Consider the following 24,180-nt stretch of genomic DNA (forward strand, 5'->3'; position numbering starts at 1 on the left):
CTATAGAGACTGGTAATTCGTCAGTAAAGCTAGCTTGACTCGTAACTCCAGAGAACCCTTGAGCATTCATGGCAATTCCCGACATTGGATATTTTCCCTCTCGTATAAATGAACAAGTAGCCCCAGTGTCTACTAGAAAAGAAAAATATTTGCCTCTTATTGTCACATTAACCCTTGGTTCCTGTTGGGGGTCAGATGTCGCTCTATAAATAAATATACAATACAATACTGATAGTACCGAACACATCAAGTCGCCCTGTGAGCTGTCTTATTGTGGGTACAGGCTCACCCCTGTCCCTGTGAAAGGATTTTGTTCTAACAGTGACACCTCCTATTCTGGGTGTCAACACTTGTTCTGTGTTTCCATACTGCTGTGTCTGCATAGGGGCTTGTTGCGACTGCCTTTGCAGTGGATTCATTTGCACTTGCTCTGGCTGCTGTGTCTGTTGCATTTGCAGCGCTTGTATCTGATACACTGTCTGATAATGGGCAAATCCTTCCCTAGTTTGTGTGCTATATGGTGGAGGATAAGCTGTCCCCCCTCTTGGAAATTGGCCATTCTGTACATTCCCTTGGCTCCCACATATGCGTGCAATGTGCCCTGTCATCCCACAAGTCCAACATACAGGGGGAGGTCGCCTGACTAATCCTCCTTGGTTAAATCCTCCTTGTGCATTTTGATTCTCATTTTGCGTATTTTGAAACCCACCTTGATTATTCTGGAATCCACCCCTTCCTCTGTAGCCCTCGTGGCATTAACCCATTCCCTACTTGGTCCATCGGGCACTGATTATTCGTATGCGATGTACACATTGCTTGCTGCATTCCCAGTCCCTTTCCCGTTGTCAATTCCGCCCCTTCTATTGGATATTTTGACAGTTTCCTCTGAACTAACTTGGCTTCCTCAATTTTCCTGGCCTCATCTTTCTTCTTATTTTTATCCTGTAACAGCCGACAGTGATGCACTATCGTCAACTGTATTTCTCTTCATTTGCCTCTGTACTTGCTCGGGCAACCCTTGACATAAAATGTGGTAAAATAATGGCACTTTTATTTCCCACGGCTCTTGCGTTTCAAGTTGCCAACGCTCTTGAATATCCTGAATGTAAGCAATAGGGTCTTTATCTTCCTTCATTTTACGTGTCATAATTGCACCCATATCTGATGTATTGGGATACTGCACCTTGAGAGCCCTCCACACATCTGCTCTGCAATTATTAAACGGCGCTCCATAGTGCGCTGTGTTTTGCTTGGTCACGCTTGAATAACCTGCTCTTCTTCATATGTCATCAGCTCTCTCCCCAAGAATAGCTTCCAAGAGACCCTTAATGTCCCCTATGGCCAATGTGTTTCCTCCTGTCATTGTCTCCCATTCATATATCCATTTCCCAGTGCCCGAAGTCAAACTCTGGAGCTTTCACCTTAAGTTATCCTTATCCATCTACGGCCATGGAATATACTGTGGTCTTGCTCCCCCTTTTTCCAATAAGGGAAACTGCGTAAATCCTAACCCGCAGTTGGCTCCCATCGTCTGCCTATCCATGGCAGGGACAATTGTCCCTGACCATCTCCTCGCTGGTAGTGATCTTAACCTGCTCACATATGGCGGTTATTCTCCCTTTTCACTATACGATCGTCCTCTGGGTTGCTCCGAATATGCTATGGGGTCTGGCATCCTATCTTCAGGTTGCTCTAGATCGGACCATCTTACTACTTTGTCCATCTGCAGGCTTTCCTCAGGGGCACATGCGCTCCCTCCCTCTTCCCCTAGGAAGGATTCTCTTTCCTCGTCTGACATATCTAGTCCCCAACTAGTGACTCTCATCCCCTTTGCCTATATATATATATAAGGTCAGTCTGCTTAAGGATAAGGCTCTGTGCTCGAGACTGAATAGACGTTGCTCTTCGTTTCGTGATTGAAATGCTACGGATTGCTCTCCCTTCCCTCAGCTTCCAGATTTGCTACCTTCCTTTAATTCTTGATAGGCCTCATCAATTCAGTCTCCGATACTTCCTATATCAAAGTTTTCTTCTTCTAATACGATTCTAGATGCCCCTGACATTGCTCCCTTTAACGGTAGGAACTCTTCTATTCTGTCCAATAGTATTGCTGGGCTTGGCCCTACTGGTTCTTTTCAAATGAGGCCACTATGAAAGTCCCGCTGTCTCTTTTTTCGTTCTAATTCTTCATCCAATTCTCTTCATTTTCTCGCCTCCTTTCTACTTCTCTCTTCCTCTTGTCTTTGCTCTTCTCTCCTCCCTCCTGCTCTCCTTTCTTCCTCTTCTCTTCGTCTCTTTATTCTTTTATCCCTTAATTTCTGCGCTTCCTCCTCTTCTCTTCCTTTCTTTTCTATCTGTCTTCTATTGCTCTCTGCCTATTGTCATACTTTATTTGCTCTTCTGCCCGTTCCTCTTTTTTCTCTTGCTCCACCTGATACATCTGTTCTCGCCGCTCCCTGCTCTTTCGTCTGATTGTCTTCCTTCAATCTCTTTTCCCATTCCCAGTCTTTTCTATCATGTTAATCCTTGTCTTGTCTTTGCTTTACTTCCTCGATGCTTTTCCCATCGTGCTTGAGTAATATCTGTCCTCCCATCCATTTGTTCTGCATGAATGTTACCTCGTCAGCTTTGTCCTTCTCCCCTTTACATCTCTTAATCTCCCTTTCTATTTCTGTTGTGATATTCAATCGTTCACTCTTCTCTTCTTTGTCCTGTATGATCTTAAACGATCTCTTCTTTTATTCTCCTCTGGACTGTCGTCACTGCTATAAGCGGGTGGTTCGTATATCGGTTTACTATACCCTGTTGCCGCTTTCAGTTCCTTTTAAAGGATACAATCCTACATCTTCTGCACTTGCGCCTTTCACTTCAGGTGAGGTAAGGGGAGCAGACGGCTCGACACCTTCCTCCTTACACTGGCTAAGCATCCATTCTTCATGTGGCAGATCTTCCCTATCTTCCAAAGCTCTAAGAAAGCTAGCCTTTTCTCTAATTTCTTCCCTGTGTACGCAGCGTGCAAGTATGTGGTCATGTGTTGCAATACTGCTTTTCACAGCGATCCCCCTTGTGGCCACGGCATGAACATCTTATCTGCCGTGCCTGTCTCCCATTCCGCACTATACTGTTTAAGCTTGGGCATGTGCTTTGGCAATGTCTTACATAAATGCATCACTGAAGCGTCTCCCATTGTGACGAGTCTCAATTGAATGTCAATACTTACCAGATGTTATACAATACTTTCACCACTTTTTTAATAATTTTAAAACAACAAATATGAGGGTGCGCCAACAATCGCAGCTAAAGCCTCTACCTCTGGATTGGTACCAACCACTTCGCTAGATAGTCCCTTTTAGCTCCATAACTTTGTTTCAATTCTTTCACGATTTGTGTCACTCTTCAACACCTTAAATTAACATATTAACACAGACAGACTAGTCGACTTTACACATTTACTAAAAATACCCTTTTTTCTCCTCGCCCCTAATCAAATATCCTGTCACAGGATTTAACTTGTCTCCTTATGTGAACCTGTTCACACGTAGCCTAGTGACCTCGCTGGGGTGTGAGATGACTTCTTCTAGACCACCTTCGGTCAGGTTTCTGGGCGCTATCTTTAACTCCACACAATATTTTCTGTTACTTTTAAATTACCACAACCCCGTCCCCTAAATTTGCCATTCCCCTCAGTCTACTCACCATTCGGTCGTTCTTTGACTCAAGGCCTTCAGTATTGTCTTCTCCTCCAACGACCTCTTTCCCCTTACGTCTGCAGAGCGCCCCTGGAAACCAGGTAGGGATTTTGTCAAAGAGGGACCCTGCCCACCATCTCAGTTTTTCTTGCAAGATTTATTTTCGGCCACTCTCCGAAGGAAACCCTTCAATCTTCCAGCTAGATGGCAGAGGATTTCTGATTGTCCGAAACTCTGGAGCTAACTGATCGATGGGTCTGGAACCATCCGACATTGCTACCACGTGACCTTATGGCCTTTGGTGGGTAGCGCATCATGCAGTGGATGGGATGCAGAGTAACTCTTTACACCAAATAATCAAACCAACTCATGAAGATGGTAAAGTTTGTTTACTGTTTTATTATCAATTGTCTAAAACAGGGAGTTACAACAGACATCAACGGACGTTCCACAGCATTCTCTCAAAGCATTTCATTAAAAAATTACACTTTTATAGCAAAAATTCATCATACGTGACGTCTTACTACATGGCAAATAAGAGAAACCTACGGGGTATTGTAGTTGGTTCAAGGGGAACATCCAAGTATACTTCTATAAGGGGTTGGGTTGTGATTGGACGTCTACTGTTAGGTTGACAACTCGTGCCCACCCCTTGTGCAAGTCCTCTTCAACACTTATTAGATACACGGTACATCATTGGCTCTCAAACTATAAGGCCCTTTGTTATATGGCCCTCTACAATTGGTTGGCACGCTCGTGCCCTTCTGGAAGATTCGATTCACTAGCAGCACATAAACTCATACCCCAGGTGTTAGGGGGTGGACATGACTTCACCTCCCCACCCAATTAGCCCAACGTCTCATCACCCATGCCTTCTGCCATGAAGATTGTCTTTGCACTTGGCCTTGCAATGTATTCTCGTCTCTGGGAATATAAAGGAGTGCAGGCACACACTTATCATAGTTCTAGAACTGTACGCCCAACTCTATTTCCATCCTTGGTCACGTGACAGGAGACCGCAATTCGGCCCATTTTTGCAGCATTTAATTGTCTTGCATTAATAAACTTGGTACGCTTGGTGTTCTTTATTTGCACCTTAAAGAAGGGATGATTCAGCATCTCACAGTTACTGCCTTCAAGAATAGATAACCAGTCTTGGCTGCCTTCAGACTTGATACCAGGCCAAACAGTCCTTCTCCATTCATCCATGATCTCAGCTAATTATCTGCTGCAACACACCCCTCGGCTCTTCTCTCCATGGGTTTGAACTTACTAAAGTTCTGACACTGATGTCCACCTTCTATATAATGGCGACACCGCCTGAAGTCTATTCACTTCGTATAGCTAGCTTCTATGATCAATTAGTCTACTTGCATTGCTGCATCTGTACAGTTATTGAAATATTTGCATTTTCCGCAGTGCTTTTCACACATGCAATCTTTATCTCGAATATCAAAGTTTACTCAATCCTTTACTTTGTCATCAGTTTCTATAAGGTCCATACATTCTCTTCTTCAGCCAGTCTTCTCAGTGTGTCACGCTCGTTTCTTGTGACATCACAAACTTCTCTTTCTCTCTTTTTCATATTCCTTCGGGGATCTCTTCCAAGAGATTGTCCTCTCTTAGGGAGTACATCTGAGAGGGTTGTCTTAACGGATACCTTTTCTCGAAGATTCACCACGAAATAGTCACAGCTGCTGGTGTCAAGTATGGCACAATTTCAGGCTTCCAGCATACAGGTAGAAGGGGGGCGGGACTTCCTGCAGAGGCATTCGGCTGCTCCTATACCAAAGTTCTTTACATGGAAAATGCAGAGCAAGCTCCTGCCTCCTTCCAGGCTCAACAGGTTAACCAGCGCATCACGATAATCACACAAGTCTGTAGTATAGCATAACCTCGGCCAAAATAAGAGAAAATCTGCATTCCTGCACAAGTGGCGCATGATCCGTATGAATCTTTAAGGGCTTTTTCCAGCTAGTCCTTAAGGATTCCCTCTTCCTCCATTATTTGGAAATGTATCGATCTTTGATGAATCGATTGACCTGTGCCAGAACAATCGGGCAGTCGTAAGTTTGATGGAGTCACAGCTTTTCAGGTATATACTACACGTTCCTGTATCTTTGTGTAATGTAACGGCAATGTGTGTAACAGGATAGAGAACAGTCCAGGGAATGCACTGGTTCTGCAATGGCTTTGAGGAACACGGGTATTACTGTTTGTAGTCACCAAAGGTTCTGGATTCCACCATTGCCGTGACCTGCAAAGGTGGTTCTGTGCCCAGGAACGTCACACGCAAATGCACGTGAGGGGTGACAGAATCTTGGTCTATCACTATAAGAACCTTGGTGACTGTAACCAATTCTCAAACTCCCTTTCATCTTCCGCGTTTCCTGATCTGGAGTGGGGACAATCAAGTCCATAAGGGCCTTTGTTGCAGCAAAACATGCTGAGATGTTGCTGGCATCTTCGGTGCCTTTCTTCAATGGTTAACTGCCTTCTTACACCTCGGTAGTCGAATCGTCCTGATTCTGTGGTCTTGGTTGGAGTGTAACCATCTTCCTGGCTTGGCGTAAAGACCCAGGTTGTTTCAAGCTTTCAGTGATTGCCCTTCCCTTCCTGAAGGCTCCTCCAGTGTAGAAGGTGGCGGATGTACCTGTGTTAATGCATCTTGGACCTCATCATTGAGCCCATGTTGAAACGCTGCTTTGGGATTCTTCGACCAATGACCTTGTGATGAGCATCTGAAAATGGGTGATATAGGCGATCTGGTCACGTGATCCTTACTCATGGTCAGCATTTCTACTCTTGGCTTGTGTAGTGCAGCATCTTTCTTTTTTTCTGTTTAGCAATTATTATTAGACTTTGTAATGGATAAATACAGGATATAATCATCAACAATTAACCGTTATAATACTTGCTAACCAATAGTCCAAGATACAAATTTAAGTTGAGTTAACAATTAAAAGGCACAACGTAGTGTATCAAGGTTACAATAAATGTAGAGATGCACTAAATGTTCCTTGCAAAACTCTAACATAAGAATTTATTGAGGCAATATATGAAAAATATATATCTGAAAGTACTACAAAAATACAAACGAAGAACAAAACGGACAGGACAATACAAGACACAAGAGGAGAAGGAAGAACAGACAAAATAAACTGAGGCAACAAATTAAAAGGACACTGCTGAGGAGGCATTAAGATATTCACTTTTCTACATCCAGCATTCCTCTGGGCAGGGTTAGTGCTTTTCTACATCCAGCATTCCTCTGGGCAGGGTTACACTTTTCTACATCTGGCATTCCTCTAGACAGGTTAGTGCTTTTCTACATCTGGCTTTCCTCTGGGCAGGGTTAGTGCTTTTCTACATCCAGCATTCCTCTGGGCAGGTTAGTGCTTTTCTAGATCTGGCATTCCTCTGGGCAGGGTTACACTTTTCTACATCTGGCATTCCTCTAGACAGGTTAGTGCTTTTCTACATCTGGCTTTCCTCTGGGCAGGGTTAGTGCTTTTCTACATCCAGCATTCCTCTGGGCAGGTTAGCGCTTTTCTTCATCCAGCATTCCTCTACATCCAGTATTCCTCTGGGCAGTGTTGGTGCTTTTCTTCATCCAGCATTCCTCTAGACAGGTTAGTGCTTTTCTACATCCAGCATTCCTCTGGGCAGGTTAGTGCTTTTCCACATCTGGCATTCCTCTGGGCAGGTTAGTGCTTTTCTACATCCAGCATTCCTCTGGGCAGTGTTGGTGCTTTTCTTCATCCAGCATTCCTCTAGACAGGTTAGTGCTTTTCTACATCCAGCATTCCTCTGGGCAGGTTAGTGCTTTTCCACATCTGGCATTCCTCTGGGCAGGTTAGTGCTTTTCTACATCCAGCATTCCTCTGGGCAGTGTTAGTGCTTTTCTTCATCCAGCATTCCTCTAGACAGGTGTTAGGCAGAAACCTGTGCAGTTCCCTTGGGGAACACTGCAAAAGATTTAAGACTACATGTATAGCAGTAAACCCACTTGGTAGCAGTCTGTACCACCCAGATTTACCTGGTAGCTGTGGCTGAGCAGTCAGACTTCCCTCAAGAAGAGTTAGGCAGTAAGTAAAGTATACACAATAGGTACTAAAACACAATAGCACAAGCAAACACTGACCAGAGCTTGGTTTCAAAAGTATATAGTTATTTATTTTAAAAACACATAAGTTGAAAACACTCTAGCAAAATATAGTAAAACACTTCAAACACAGTTATAAGAAAAGCAGTTTCAATCCTTTCTCCTATCTAGACAACTCTAGGTTAACACCACATAATTCAAACAGAGGTGAGTGCTTAACATTAGATGACACTCTAGTAGATTCAAGAAAGGGATAAAAAGACACAGAAATAGGTTAAACACACCACTCTAAGATTCAGAACACTTGCAATAGGCTCAAAGAAGTACAAAGTCACAGGTGAGCAAAAGTCACTAGGCAGGGCCCACTCTTAGAGTAGCCGGAGCGGAAAATGTGCCCAAGATCACACTGTTATTAGGGATTCAAAGTCTTGCAAAGAGTTAGAAAGAGTTTAGAGTGGCTTAGAAAGTTTAGCCAAAGTGTCCCAGGCACTCCCAGGTTCGAAAGCCGGGGACTAAATCTACCCCGTACAGTCGGTGGCAAGGGAAGCCAGGCGGAACACGGTACCTTAAGCGGAAAGGATCCTCCAGCGGTGGCAGTTGTTCCAGGCAGTGACAGCAAGGCTCGACGTCGGTCAGGGGAGAAGAAAATCTCGCTGAAGAGCAGAAGAGGAAGGTCGTTGCACTGCCCGGGAAGAAACCAGCCGCGGAGTCCTCCGGTTAAAGGGTTGTACCGACTTTCGCGGTTTGGGGTAAAAGTGTGGTATTCCGGTTGCCGGGGTGCTTGGCACGGGCAAGGCGGCCACGAGATACCTCCAAGAAGTGGAAAGAAGGTGAAAACTGGTTGTCCCAACCAGTCAAGGGAAGGAGCCACTCCGTTAAGAGTTCTCCTCGGTCGTCGGGAAAAGTGGTGAGACGGTTCAGCAGGGCTCCACCGGTTGGTGTCGTCGAAGCAGGTCGGCTCAGCTCTTCCCTCGTCGGATTCTTGGTCCTGTGGCAACTTCTGAAGTTCCAGTCCCCAAAGCCCTGCTTTTATGCAGCAAACCCCCATTCACCCAGCCTAGCTGTCACTCAAACATGCTAAGTGGTGAGCCGGGTGGCTCACCACTTGGGCCAATCAGGACGGAGTGCGACTTGAGTTACCAAGGTAACTCAGTCCAGGGTGCCTAAATCCCCCTCCACCCCTCCTAAGTACCCCAGACAGAGTGGCACCACTTTGGAGGGCTTCTGTGGAGAAGCCCGCCAAAAGTGGAACAAAGGGCTCCACTTTGGGTCAGAGTTACAGAGGCGAACACCAACGCCATTTTAGAATCAAGTTTTGGCAAAAAAAAAACAACCGGAGTCATAATAATAAATATATAAACCGGCGGTATGTTTAAGGCTACCGTAAATAAATAATTAAATGTGTTAGCCTAAAACAATGGGAAATCCCATAGGGAAATATTCGCGGTCGAATATAAAAAGTAGTTTCCACTGCCACCAGCCAAAACTCGATCAGGGGGGACGGAGACGTGCCCCCTCGACTAACAGACCCTGGGGCAATTGAATTGCCCCAGCCAGTACGCCCACAATATGATGGTTTGTACTGGTTCTGTTCAGGATTTAAGACTAGTAAAGTCTTGGGTGACTTTACATGCCCTGGGAGACAGTAGTCAGTCCCAGGGTATGGAGTCTATGTTGGGGAGTCCCTAGGACACCCCTGGGTTACTGCACAGAGGGTGCTGTGTAACCCACATCACAAAAATACATGAGGCCCTATGGAGTAAAAGACCCCATAGCCCATTTAACACAAGGTTTGTCCAAGATAACACAGTTCAATATGTCCAAGAGTGAGGGTAAAAGAGTCTCACTCTTGGCAGGAGAAAAAAAGAAACCCCAGAAATCCAGCAAAGCTGCTGGGGGACTCACTAGGTAGGGAAATTCAGCCTAAACAGAGAATTCTCCCTAACAACAGGTTAGTGCTTTTCTACATCTAGCATTCCTCTGGGCAGTGTTAGTGCTTTTCTACATCCAGCATTCCTCTGGGCAGGTTAGTGCTTTTCTACATCCAGCATTCCTCTGGGCAGGTTAGTGCTTTTCTACATCTGGCATTCCTCTGGGCAGGGTTAGTTCTTTTCTACATCTGGCATTCCTCTGGGCAGGGTTAGTGCTTTTCTACATCCGGCATTCCTCTGGGCAGGGTTAGTGCTTTTCTACATCCGGCATTCCTCTGGGCAGGGTTAGTGCTTTTCTAGATCCGGCATTCCTCTGGGCAGTGTTAGTGCTTTTCTTCATCCAGCATTCCTCTAGACAGGTTATTGCTTTTCTACATCCAGCATTCCTCTGAGCAGTGTTGGTGCTTTTCTTCATCCAGCATTCCTCTAGACAGGTTGGTGCTTTTCTACATCCAGTACTCCTCTGGGCAGGTTAGTACCTCTGGTGGCTTTACGGTGCCTCTGGCCGTATTTATAGTGAAGTGCTTCCGTTTATAGCAGTGACGTCAACGCTGCAGTGATGTTTAACTGGGGTCGGGGATAGGGCCTGCACATTTATTTAGTAAGTTTCCTGAAAGAGAATTGGTATTGCAAAGGTTAATAACCCAACATGTGAATTGTCCCCCCATCCTACAGTGATAACTGCGCCCCCTTGCTCTCCCGGGCAGGCCCACCCTTGCAACGCGCTGCTCCCGCTTGGACCCCTAGTCCCCTAGTCTCCCAAGTTTTTCTAGACATATATTTGGGATTTTCAGGAGAGGAACAGGCAGGACATGCGCAGTCAGTGTTGGGAGTTTAGGGAGATTGTGGGGCTTGCACAGAGACCGGAATGTTGGGTACAGATGCCAAACACTTAATGGAACTGAAGTAGCTCGCCCAGGATAGCCCTCTCTAGTCAGAATATCTGCCCCAGACCAGCCCCCCCCCCCTCATGTACCGAGTCCTGCTCCTCCTTATCCTGTCCCCTCTCTCTGAAGTTTCAGAAGCTGTTGCTTTAGGATAGACATGGTGTGTAACTGTGGATGTTCTGTTTTTTCTTCCAGTTCCCCCTTCAACAAAGTTTTCCCGAAGGAAGTCTGGCGACCGCACCCTCCTGATCTGCAACGCGTATGGATTCTACCCCCGAGAAATAGAAGTGAAATGGGTCAGAAATGGGGTCGAGATGCCCTCGGAGCAGAGTCCAATCCTCCCCAATCCTGACGGGACCTTCCAGATCAAGACGACGGTGGAAGTTCAGGAGGGAGATGATAACATGTACAGCTGTCAGGTGGAGCACATCAGCCTCCTGGGGATTGTGACAGTGGTGTACGGTAAGTACATGTCACTGTGCAGATCAGGGGGGATGTATACTAGGTGGGGGTACTGCAGCCTCCTGGGGATTGTGACAGTGGTGTACGGTAAGTGCATGTCACTGTGCAGATCACGGGTGCAGTGTGACCTGAGGGGGTCGGAGGTTGTGTGCATGCCACTGGGTGCATGGTGACCTGCGGGGGGGGGGGGGGGTTACATGTCCCTATACAGATCCAGGGGTGCGTGGCAACCTGGAGGGGCTGTACATGTCACTCGACAGATCGGGGGTGCATGGTGACTTGAGGGGGTTGGGATGGAGCCTGATGAATATTAATAACGTGTTGTGATGTGGAAAAACGCCTCCCTCAGGATAGGGTGGAAGCAGGGAGGACTGCAGTAAAAAGCAGCCCGGGAAAGATTTTTGATATCAGTCTCTAGTTACGTAACTCCCTTAAGCAGGGCCGGAAAGGGTCACCAAGGAACTCTTTTTTTTTTAAGTGTCAAAAGGCACATTTTACAGCACAATTTTCTGGATGTATTGCGTAGAAGTGTATGTTTAGCGGCGAGAGGAAGGTATGGCTGAGCGGTCTGCCCAGACGAGGGGTTTAGGGGTGGTTGCCAAAACGCAGTTGGAGGAGCTGAAAATCGCTTCAAGTGTGTGGCCTGCAGTGTGGGTGGGTCCTGTGGTATGCCGGGTAAGGTTGAATGCCTCCAGACTGTCGACCAGGGGTTGAGTCATGGAGTTGTTGGGCAAGTCAACGGGCGGCTTGCCTCATAGGGAACGCTAACTGTGCTATCGCCGTAAAACAGCAGAGGTCGATTGTAAAAAGCAATCCGAAGTTGAAAGAGTTGGCATCTTCGGAGACCGCTGTCCCTCCGAAGGGTTGCCTCTTCGGGGATGCTTTTGTCAAGGACATATCCAAGTTTGTGCACACGTTCGCTACCCTGGACAAGGCACAGGTATACCTCACGAAACTCTTTGCCCCCAGAGTTTTTGGGGAACCCGGCAGAGAACAAAGCCGCTCTGCCGGCCTTGCAGGCCGCCCACGCCCTTTCTACAGAGACTCATGGCGCACTCAAGATACCAGGAAAACCACCACCACCTTCCCCACGTGAGGCAGAGGTAGAGGGCGAGGCTGGAAAAGCACTGGTGGAACTCCAACCCCCACCACAGGTGAGAGCGCGAGCTCCTGCTACAAACGCATGCGCTGCAATACCTGCGATAGGCGGCAGATTAGCCACACGCTTAGACAGGTGGCAAGAGATCACTGGGGATACCTGGGTCTTGGAGGCGGGCCGGGGGTTTCCAGCTAGAGTTCTTCGAGGAACCCAGTCAGGCAGAGCTGCCCAGGCTGCTGGTCCTCTCGGAACAGGCCCAGATTCTTAGGGGAGAAGAGGTCGCAAAGCTTATTTAAAAAAAAAAAAAAGGGGGCGGGGAGGGTGACCAGTCAGGTTGGTGATGGACCAGGCGGTTTCGTGAGCAACCTTTTCCTAGTGAAGAGGAAGGAAAAAGTCAGACCAGTCATAAACCTCCGAGCCCTCAATGCGTTCCTCATTTACCGGCATTTCAAGATGGAGGGCATCCACCTTTTGCGGGATATCCTGCAAGAGGGAGACTGGCTAGCGCGCATAGATCTCACACACACCTTCACGAGTCTCACCAACGTTTCCTTCCGTTCCTTTGGGAAGGTGGAAGTGGCAGTTCACTTGCCTTCCGTTTGGGCTGTCCTCGGCTCCTTGGTGTTTCACCAAGGTGCTAAAGCCAGTAGTGGCAGAGTTATGCCACTGGGGCATGATTGTTATCATATACCTGGACGATATGTCTCATGGCGCAGAACGTCCAGCTCCTGCGAGAGCATATAGCGGAACCAACAGGACTATTGGAAAAATTGGGGATCAGTCCTAACCAGAAGATGGAGTTCCCGGACTTCATTATAGACTCGGTACAAGGAGTTCTGAGTCTGCCGTTGCAAAAAGTCGACATCAAAAAAGAGATCAGGTCAGTCCTGGCCAGGGACCATGTTTCTCTGAGAGCTAGCGAGGATAGTGGGGAGGCTCGCCTCTTCCATTCAGGCGACCTTCCTAGCGCCCCTCCATTATAGAACTCTGCAGCGGTTGAAGGTTCAACACCTCAGTGAGGGGCTGGCTTACGAGCAGGAAGTTCTGCTGTCTCAAGACACGAAGATAGAGCTGCACTGGTGGGTCCAGCACATGCAGGCCTGGAACGAGAAGGTCATATTTTTCTCTCTCACGGTTCTAGTCATAGAGTCAGACGCCAGCTGCAGGGGCTGGGGAGCACGCTGCGGGGAGATCTCGACCGAGGAGAGCCGCCAGCACATCAACTGTCTGGAGTTGTTAACGGGCTCTTTTGCGATCAAGAGTCTGACTCAGGACAGAGTGCAGTGCTGCATTCTGCTAAAGATGGACAATGCCTCAGCCGTACATTATATCAATCGGCTAGGCAGAACTAAGTCCAGATTGCTAGCGGAGTTGGCCAAGGAGTTCTGGCACCTATGTTTGAGCAACTGACTCACCGTCACGGCAGAGTACCTGCCTGGGTTAGCCAACCAAGTGGTGGATTGGAACTCCCGCTATCTCAGAGATTCCAGCGGCTGGACAGGATAATTTTTCTCGTCTTAAACTGAAAGGGCCATGCATAACAGATCTTCTCGCCTTCAGGCTGAACTGACAACTACTGGAGGCCGGACCCGGAAGCTGCCGCCACGGACGCCTTCCTGCAGCAGTGGGGACTGGCAAGAAGTATGCCTTCCGGCCCTGTGTGATGATTGCCAAGACTTTGGCGTACGCAAGGCGTAAGAGTGAGGCTGGTCCTGGTAATGCCAGCTTGAAAGAGTCCGGTCTGGTTCCCCGATCTTCTGGACCTCTCCTGCGACAGTCCGGTTCTGCTGTCCAACTGGTCAGAGATACTACTGGATCTTCCAGGGCTCTCGCACCCGTTAGTCCTTCGGGGAACTCTCAGACTGATAGCTTGGGTGATTTCAGGAGTACTTGGAGAAAGCCAGGCCTTTCAGGAGACGCTGACCAGTTTAACAGAGAATCCTGGGCGCCAAAGACAGCTAGATCTTACAGGGCAGCTTGGACCAAGTGGTGCAGTTGGGGTCTGGAGAGGAGCATACACCCCGCTTCTGCAGATGTCATCCATATCGTCAATTTTCTAGCAGCCCTGGTGGCCCAAGGTAAAGCATATAGAACAGTGAGCACCTACAGGTTGGCTATCTCGACAGGCACAAGCAGGTCCTGGGAGCTCCTATAAGTGAACACGCTCCGATATCTAGGCTGCTCAGAGGAGTGAAAGCCATTCAGCTGCCCAACCCGAAAAACTCACGTCTGTGGGACGTGAACGTGGTCCTCAGTTTTTTGCAAAGATGGCTGGACAGTGCAGATCTATCCAGGAAAGAGCTCTGAGCTAAACTAGCAATGCTATTTTGCCTAGTGGCATGTAAGAGTGTGTCTGACATAGGAGCGCTGGAGATTGACAGCAAGTCCTTTTCGCCGGAAGGGGTCACCTTTCATGTGAGGAGAAGGACCAAGACAGCCATCTGCTCGGTATCCTTTCCCGCCTTTCCAGAGCAACCAAGGCTGTGTCCGGTCAGATGCCTTAAAGAGTGTGAAGCAAGGACTGCACCCCTTAGGCCCTCAGGGGAGAGCAGACTGTTTATTACGCTCTGCAAGCCTTTGAAGGCGGTGTCTGTGGCCACCCTGGCCCTTTGGGTCAAGCGGGTCATGCTCCAAACCGGCATCGACCTAGAGCATTTTGGGGCACACTTTGCGCGGGGCGCCGTGACCTCCAAGGCATTTTCTAGCGGTGCCAGGCTACAAGACCTCATGAAAGCCGTGGATTGGTCGAATGAATCCACGTTCAAGGCACTTTATTTTAAACCTATCAATCAGGTATGCTCGTTGGTGGTAAGTAAGCTTTAAACAAGCATGAATACGAGTCTCCAAGTCTTGACATAGAATTCATATTTTCCATACTAACGTTTAGGAAAGTCATAATTTTATTAAAGACACAGAGGCAAAGTATTATCCCACCTGCGCAATCGCTAAGAGTATAGAGAGGGCAAGCGTGAGCTAAGCCAAGCGATAGACCAACACAGAAGCGCAAACAACAAGGCTGGCAAAGAAGGCTCGCAAAGGCGACTCTTTGCGATTGCCCACCCTGCGTCTTAATGAGTGTCTGTACCAGGTATGTCCTCTTCAGGTGCATAGGGTAAGCTTGCTGGCTCCTGAAGATCCGAACACGAATCGGGCAGGTGCGTAGAGCAGAGGCAAGAGGTTGTGCCACGTTGGGCACCAGCAGTTCAGCTAGTTTCTGTTGCGACACGTTGGGCATTCAGTTACTACAGAGATTCTGCAACCAAAAGAGGAGGAATATGGGGGGAAATGCCAGAGCCTGTTGGTTCTAATGGGACGCCTGCAGCAGGCCCCCACCATTTTCCTGACACTTTAGCTCACTTCGGGCTTTGCCCCCGTCCCCTGCACTTCGGAGAGATATCTTTTACGTTCGACTGAATCTCTCCATAACTTGTAGACATACACGCTACTCTTTCATTACTTTGTTTCATTATCTCTCATTCAATATTTACAGTTCACAATGGACAATTGAAGCTTTCTCTTCAATACGGCTTTCATCTCTCGCGTGTCCTTCTACTAGCAACTTTTCATCTCTCGCGATACGCGTCTTTCACCAACTGGGTTCTCCTCTGAGTTTGAACTCACCAGTTGTGATCAGCATAGCCTACCGTTGTTAGGCAGAATCCTGTGCAGTTCCCTTAGGGACCACTGCAAGAAGATTAAGACTACAGGTGTTGGTGGTAAATTCAATTGGTAGCAGTCTGCACCACCCAGATTTACCTGGTAGCTGTGGCTGAGCAGTCAGACTTCCCTCAAGAAGAGTTAAGCAGTATGTAGAGTATAGACAATAGGGCCAAAAACACAGTAGAGTAAACAAACACTGACCAGAGCTTTGTATAGAAAGTATATAATTATTTATTTAAAACACACTTTAGGCAATATACTAGCACTCTTAATCAAAAGCAAGTTAAAACACAGTCAGGTAAAGTATAAACACCTCCCTTGATAACTACTAGACAAGTCAGGGTTAAAGCACCACTATTTGTTAAGACAGAGGTGAGCGTGTAACCTAGATGGCACTCCAATAGTTAAGTTAAAAGGGAGAGAAAAGGCAGAGCATAAAAATCATACCGGTCCCAACACTTTTAGAAGTGCAAGGCCCACTTTAAATGGAGCAAGGCAAAATGTGCCCAAGTTCACACAGTTTAGTTGCACTAAAAGTCTTTGCAAAAAATGTTCAAAAGGAGGTTGGGGTGGTTCAAGAAGAATAGTTAAAAGGTCTGGAGCCAACCCAGTTAGAAAGCCAAGGATTTAAGGGTCACCTTTAGCAATCTACAGAAAGGGAGGCCAGGCAGGACACTGTACCTTAAATGGGAAGGAAGCTACAGCGGGGGCAGTTGTTCCTGGCACTGGTTGAAGTTCATGGTTCCGACCAGGGGAAGAGAGGATCTCGTCGAGGGGGAACTTTGGAGTCGATGCACTGCACAGGGAAGAAACCAGCCGCGGAGTTCTCTGGTTAAAAGGTGCGGCCCTTTTATTCGCGGTAAAAGTGGTGAAACTTGACTATCCGGCCGCCGGGGTGCTTGGCACGGGCGATTCGATCAAGAGACGTCTTTGGAAGCGAAAAGAGGCGAACTGGTTGGTCCCACCAGCTCAAAGGAAGAAGACTCTCCAGCAGAAGATCTTCTCTTGTCGTTGGGAAAGTGGTGAGTTTGTTGCAGCAGGGCTTCACCGGTGTTGTCGTCGTTGCAGATGGCTCAGCTTCTTCCCTCTTCGGATTCTTAGGTCCTGTGGCGACTTCTGAAGTTCCAGTCCCAAAGGCCCTGCTTTTATGCAGAAAACCCCCATTCAAACAGCCTAGCTGTCACTCACACATGCTAAGTGGTGAGCCGGGCGGCTCACCACTGGGCCAATCAGAGTAGAGTGCGACTTGGGCTGCCGAGGCAACGCAGTCCAGGGTGCCTATTCCCCCCTCCACCCTTCCTGTGGAACCCAGAGAGAGTGGCACCATTTGGAGGGCTTCTGTGGAGAAGCCTGCCAAAATAGTGGAACAAAGGGCTCGACCTTGGTCAGAGTTACAGAGACGGACACAAACGTCCAGGGGCAATCTAATTAACCCCTTCAGTACTTTCACACTATGATGGTTTGTACTGGTTCTGTTCACAATTTTGGACTAGTAAAGCCAATGGTGACTTTACATGCCCTGGGAGACAGTAGTCAGTCCCAGGGTATGGAGTCTATGTTTGGGGGTCACTATGACACCCCTGTGTTACTGCACTGAGGGTGCTGTGTAACACACATACAAAACCAATGATACCCTATGGAAAAAAAATACCCCATAGCCCATAAGCACACAAAAAGTCAAAGGAGTACCTCAAATCATGTCTAAGAGTGGGAGAAAAAGAGTCTCACTCTTAGCAGGAGAAAAAAACAAACCCCAAAAATCCAGCAAAGCTGCTGGGGGACTCACTAGGTTTGGGAAATTAGCCTTATAAGAGAATTCTCCCTAACAACCGTGTCGAGGTCAGGGACTCCTGGCTCCCCCCTCCGACACTCCTGGGCAGCCTCTGTGGCCCAGGGTAACAAACACCTCCAAGGATTTGGTCTTTAGAGAGCAGCTTCCTATGCCATCCCCTTCTGGCTCCCTGGCCACGCTCTCTTGGGCCCTCTCAACCACGGCCTCCATGTCTCGCTGCTCTGCTCTCTGCCATCCTCCCTCAGGGTGCTAAGGCCTTCTCCACAGCCTCTTAGCTCAGTCTCTAACTCAGGTCCCTTCTCTGGCTCATTCTCCGTCTCATGTGGTTACTCCTTTTATTCACCTGAGGAGCATTAACAGGCTTCAATTGGCTACAATGTTCATTCAGTGCCTGACTTTGTTAATGGACCGTCATGAGAATAGTAGAGTCCCTCTGAATGTAGCTGTTCTGTCGGTGTAACATTGTGACGGTTTAAACAAGGAGAGTTCAGGGAAAACCAGGGGTCTGGCTGACAGTAGGCTGAGGGGATGTCGGGTAGTGGGGTTGGGTGATACCATGTCTCTCTCTCTCTCAGGTAATCCCTCCCCAATCCCAGGGTACCCTCCGTCCAGGTGATCCTCCCTCGCTTGTCTGCTCCCAGGGTCGGGATGCAAAAGCGATGGCCCTCACCTGGCCACCTGTTTGGAAGATCCCCCGGAAGTGGGAAGTGAAAAACCCTCAGGTCTTTCACAATTCCTACACTTTGATCCTACTGTGCTACAAGTAATCTGGGATGGGGAGGGCTTTTTTAGCATCTGTGACATGACCGTAATAAGCTTCTAAAGCTGGTACCGCTGCTAAGTTCAGTGTCTGGGGTCTTTGCCTCATCTCCGATGTTCAAAGGAAGCGTGTGTGTGAAAGGGGACTGTGTTAGAAAGTGTTACAGGTGAGTGATTTCTCCAGCACACTCGTGCATCCTCTCTACCTTCGCTAGTGACCTGCCTACACGTTACCTTTTGGGGGCTATAGTGGTGTAAAGACAGCTGAAACTTACACGAGGCTGCACGTTGCGTGTCCTGTTCCCTCCTAGCCTGTGTGGACTCTGGATGTCCTGTCACCCAGACTGTTGGGGAATTGCTTTCCTTAGAGCTGGCTTGAGTGGCTGCTGGGTTCCCTGGCTGGCTTGAGTGGCTGTTGGGGTGCCTGGCTGGCTTGGGTGGCTGTTGGGGTCCCTGGTTGGCTTGAGTGGCTGTTGGGGTCCCTGGCTCTGCGCTTGTACTGTTGGGTGAGTTCTCTTCCTGTGCTCCATGTGTGACACCATCTTGCCTGCCAGGGCATTGCCACAAGAATGTTGCTATTCTGTAGATCTCGCGCCAAAGGAGTCATCCTCTTCCTGTTGTCATTTCAGATGAAAAGCAAACTCGCCACCGTGGTTGTCTGGTGGCGGCGGTGGTGTTGGTGGTGGGGATAGCAGCAGCAGCAGAGGTCATTTGGGTGAATAAGAAGCATCGACAGCACCAATCCCTTGAGCTGCAGCCCTGCAGGGGATCAAGTGAGGAGGAGGCTGGACAATCACCAGAGCCGCTACACAAGCACCTGCAGCAAAACGGTGACACTGCTGTGGTCCAAGACTATCCACCCACATGTTTATCCACAGGAGAGAAATCTGATCACCAAGAAACTGCTCCGATATTATTGGAGAGAAATGATCCAGAAGGGAGAAATGGGTGGATTGTTTCTAATGGGGCCTCAGGGAATCCGAGATTTTCTTCTGTGGGTTTAATATGAAGGCTGTTGAGACCCAATGGACACGCAGCGCGTGCTGCTTCTTACACCCCATTTGCCACGCTGTGTGGGGAGGGACCAGTAGTTTGTGTTTTTCTGTGATGGGGACTGGTCCGTGTAAATGCAGCCAAGATGTGTCTTCTAGGGCACAACTGGTCTTCTAATGATTGTGCTCCTTTCATCCTCACAGCGACTGCTCTTGTTGAAAGCAGATTCCTCTGGTAGAATCTACAGCAAGTCAAAATGCTGCAGTATTTGGCCTGAAGCTTAATGGGTGCACCTGCCTCCTTCTGCTTCAATGAATAATGCAGCCAGAGAAAACGGCATATAAATTGCCAAATGTGACCTTTAAACCCACATAGGCCCCGTAGTCTTACGTCGCAATGATGATAGGTTATTTATAATGTGCTTAATATCCAGAGTTTCTACGCGCGAACCCGGGGATCGAACCTGTGTTGCTCCGTCGTCTTGCTTCCAAGGCGAGCACGTTGCCCCTGAGCTATCCTCCCGAGATGAATAGACTTGTTAATAAAAGAGGAGCTTTTCGTCTAGAAGTGAAGCTAGCTGGGTCCCCCCCCAATACAAAAAGCACTGTTACACCTGCCCAGAAAGGAGGTGGTTGTGTTGAGTTTTCTTGACCATGTTCTGTGTGGGCTGTTACACCAGTATTGGAGGTTTACAGAGCCCAATCCACCCAGAGCTGAATTAAAGGCCTTGTGGTAACGTTTTATCAAATGAAAATGCTTAGTTAGTGCACATGCTCCTCACGTCTGGCACATGGGATTGGGTGTTTATGGTATGAATGGGTCTCCTGCTGCAGTGCTTACTCCACCCTGCTAGAACTTGGACTGTACCAAGATGTGCCATTTCTTGTTCCTTTTTTAAATGTTCTAATTGCACGTGCTAATTTTAACTTAACTGAAGTCCGTAGTAAAAGTTTAGTTTATATGAGTATTTTTAAAATGTTATATTGTTGGAATGTTGTTTGTATATTTGATTAATTACAGAATAAAATGTAAAGGTTTTGTATTAACTACATGCACTAAATACATTTTTAAAATATATTTCTGATGCTTGTTAATCTGCTTAGAATCACATGCTGTGCATATAGTCTGATATCCAGTGGTAACCGCAGAGTATTGGATCGAAAGGGGGCGTCGACATGGGTGTGCCTGTCACACTATCCCTGATGTGTTGTGTAACCAAAATCCCTCACGTGTCGAGGGCCCTCAGATTGTTTTTTTCCACCCAGTTATCTGGTCGCCCTAATGCGGAGCTCTTCATAAGAGATTGCGTTATTGTTGTATTTATCGACGTTTGGTCTTTTATTCCCGTTAAGTTACTTCGACGGTTGAATCCTGTGCACCGCCGAAGACTGCTGTGGAATTTCGACGCCTTTTGATCCGGCCAGCGCTGCCGACCACGTGGCCGGTCCTTCTGGCTGGCCTGTACAGTAGGGAGAGTGGGGTTGGGGTGGTCATATTCTTTTCAAGTATGCCTTTCCTCTTTCTTTCTCTTTGTTCCCTGGGTTTTGTCATCGCTATATCTATCTTTCGCTATGGACAAGACTCAATTTAGATTTTGTCCTTCGTGTAAGGCAAGATATCCGTGGAAATACAAGCACCGTAGGTGCAATAATTGTCTGCCCCTCAGCCACGACGAGGCGGCCTGTACGGCCTGTAAACTCCTGCATCCAAAAAATATTAAGGAGCGCCGTCTGAAGTGGTGGGCGGCCAATGGTATGTCGCAGGCCGAAAGTACTTCTCCCGCCGCCAGAGCCGCTGATGGGCTAGCGATGACCAATGCTGCGTTTCGGCGGCCATTGACCTAACGGCAGAGTTTTCGATCTGCAGCGTCCGTCCCCGACCCCGATAGGCACGACGCGAGCCATGCTATGGGGAAGAAACCCGGCGACAGGGACGCACAAAGTTCCCACACTAAAAACACAACCCAAGGTTCGGCTTCAGCGGCACAGTCGAAGCGCTCCAAAGCGCTGACGGACCCGTTGGATACTTCGACGGGATCCGCTGATCTTTATGATCGGCAGCCATCCCTGCAACCGCAGCAGCGGCATGCGACTGGGCAATCCAAGGTAAAGAGCGCTAGCACAAAAACACACGCGGCCGTAGAGACGCTGCAGGAGAAAGCGCTGACCACGCTTATGGCCCGAGTGGCGCCGAAATCCACTGTGCAGCTACCGGCCCACCCGACGCTCCTCCCTACTACCGAGCATCGGCGATAGTATCGCAAGGATCGCTTCGGCGATGAGAAATAAGGAACTGGCAGAGGACATGTCGAAACAGAAGGAACGGCCTAGAGACACGCCGAGAGACACGTCACAAAGGCCAGAACCTCGCAAGGACTATTCTGAGAGCCCTGTACCTCTATCCAATGCTGTAGGAGCCAAATATCGACGCTCTACAGAACCATTGAGTCGAAATGACCCCTTTCCTTCCCTGGACTCCTCTGGTTCATCTTCATGGAGAAGTTTGAGGGGTGTATGGACAGACTAGAGAAATGTCTCTTTTTCTGAGAGATTTGCTCCCAAAAGGCCTTGTGAGGTCCTTCCTTTTACTACTATGGCCAAGCTTCAGAGGACCTTTGACAATCCTCAGGATGAATATACTTATGACCTTACAAATGACGAAGTCCCTGTGGACACCTATGATGATGCTCCCTTCGGGGACAATATTGATGACCCTGCGGATCCAATGGAGAATTGGAAAGACAGCCATAAGGTTGATTGTCAACCTTGGGCGTCCCCTCCTCCTACCCGAGACCCTGACGCCCTGGGTATGGATTCACCCCTCCCCCTCCACTTAAGTCCCTCAGGCCTCACCTGTGGATGATCAAATGGTGTTTAACGCCATCTTGAAGAAGACGGCTGAGCATTTTCAGATCGCCACACAGGAGGCTTTACCGGATTCAGACTTTGTAGAAAATATACTGAAGGAAAAGCCTCCTGCCAGCCAGGCCATTCCTTTGCTGAAATCTATCAAGAGGAGACGGGTGCCTTCATTGTTGACACCAGCTCAGACCAGAGCAGTTAATCTCACGGTATAGAAGTTGTTTCGCCCTTCTTCTACCGACCCCGCTTACATCAAGGGCTATGCCACTCCGGATTCACTAGTAGTTACTACCACTAGTAAAAGAGAAGGTGTACCCCTGTCTACAGGGGAAGCACCGCCTGATAAAGAATCCAAGAGGTGTGTGCTCTGGGGAAGAGGGTCACGGCGGCTGCTGCTGCATTCTCCACCCGAATAGCCAATAACGCCACTCTATTGCCTAGCTATGCAGGCGTCCAGTAGAACCTGCTGCAAGAAGGTCTTCAGGAGGTACCTGAACCAATGGGCTAAGTTGCTCGCATTTGGCCCAGAAGGCAAACAAGTGAATAATAATGTTCTTAAGAACACTTTAGACGCCACTGAGACGGTGGGTAGAACCCTGGCCCAGGGTACCTCACTGAATTGACATGCCTGGTTACGGAAATCTGGTTTTGAACCTGAAACGCATGCAGCCCTATTAAACAAACCTGTTGAAGAAACCAACTTGTTCGGCAAGGCTGTGGACGAAGCACTCGAGACAACCAAGAAAGAACATGAGACTCAACAGATTACCCAGAAGCCTTCACAACAGGGAGGGGGCGGCTCTCATCGGTCCTTTCGTGGGCAATCTTGCTCACCTCAGAACCAGTAAGGTTCGGGAAACAACTATTCTGGTCAAGGATCTAACACTATTACCAACTATCCACCTAGAGGACAGCAGCGTGGAAATGGTAGAGGCCGGAGCTCCACTCCCAGAGGCTCTCCGGCCACAGGTCAGAAATGACCCTCAGATCCGAGTCCCCTCCCATTCCAACCCAGTTGGGGGGGCGTTTATTTTCCTTCATGCATGGGAGGGGATAACGACAGACCAGTGGATACTCAAAACTGGTGCCCACCGGTACTGCATAGAATGTTGACGACCACCTCAATTCAGACCGCCAAAATCAAGACGCCGACACCGGAACACCTACACGTCCTGCTGCAAGAGGTTGAGATCCTGCAGGAAAAAGGTGCCATAGAAGTCGTCCCTTTTCTACAGGTAAACAAGAGTATTTATTCAGTGTACTTCCTTGAACCCAAAAAGGATCTCACCATGCACCCTGTGCTAGACTTGTGCCCAGCAAACAAATTTGTCAAACCTCAAACATTTTGTATGGTTACGTTGCAGGAAGTAATCCCTCTGCTGTAACAGGGGGATTACATGGCAACATTGGACATGAAAGATGCATACTTTCATATTTTAATGTTGCCGGCGCACAGAAAATACCTGAGGTTCATGATAGAAGACGAGCACTATCAGTTCAAAGTACTCCCCTTCGGCATCGCCTCGGTGCCAGGGGTGTTTACGAAGGTAGTGGCAGCAGCGCACCTGCGCAGATAATCCGTCCCGGTTTACCCTTACCTCAACGACTGGCTCATAACAGGGGAGTCCTACGGAACATGCCTGTTGTACACGCAAAAGACGATAGACCTCTTGTTCAACCTGGGATTCTCCATCAACGAGAAGAAATCCAACTTAGACCCCAGTCAAGTCAAACAGTTTCTAGGGGCTCTAATTCAGACAGAAGATGGCCTCGTCTTCCCCTCCAACGAGAGGGTTCCAGAACATGCTGTTTCAGATCCCTCAGTATGTAGCCGGTCAAGAGGTGACTGTGCGCAATGCCATGCGGCTGTTAGGGAGGATGGCATCCTGCATTTACTTGGTTCCTCACGTGCTTCTGCGCATGCGTCCCATGCAAGAGTGGC

General features: G+C 48.3%; 1 protein-coding gene across 4 annotated transcripts in view; it reads left to right on the top strand.

Moving 5' to 3' along the window:
• LOC138522103 (major histocompatibility complex class I-related gene protein-like) overlaps positions 1-20,423 on the top strand; it is a 346,521-nt gene extending 326,098 nt beyond the window's left edge. For all 4 annotated transcript variants that reach the window (XM_069635363.1, XM_069635364.1, XM_069635362.1 and 1 more), the window contains 2 exons: positions 10,808-11,074; positions 19,014-20,423. In XM_069635363.1, the coding sequence (XP_069491464.1) occupies positions 10,808-11,074; positions 19,014-19,393 (647 nt within the window). In that variant the 3' untranslated portion in view covers positions 19,394-20,423. The remainder of the gene's footprint in view (positions 1-10,807; positions 11,075-19,013) is intronic.
• The last annotated feature ends 3,757 nt before the right edge of the window (positions 20,424-24,180 follow it).

The sequence above is a fragment of the Ambystoma mexicanum genome, chromosome 13 (assembly GCF_040938575.1).
Source record: "Ambystoma mexicanum isolate Mex_15411 chromosome 13, UKY_AmexF1_1, whole genome shotgun sequence".
Taxonomy (NCBI): Eukaryota; Metazoa; Chordata; class Amphibia; order Caudata; family Ambystomatidae; genus Ambystoma; species Ambystoma mexicanum.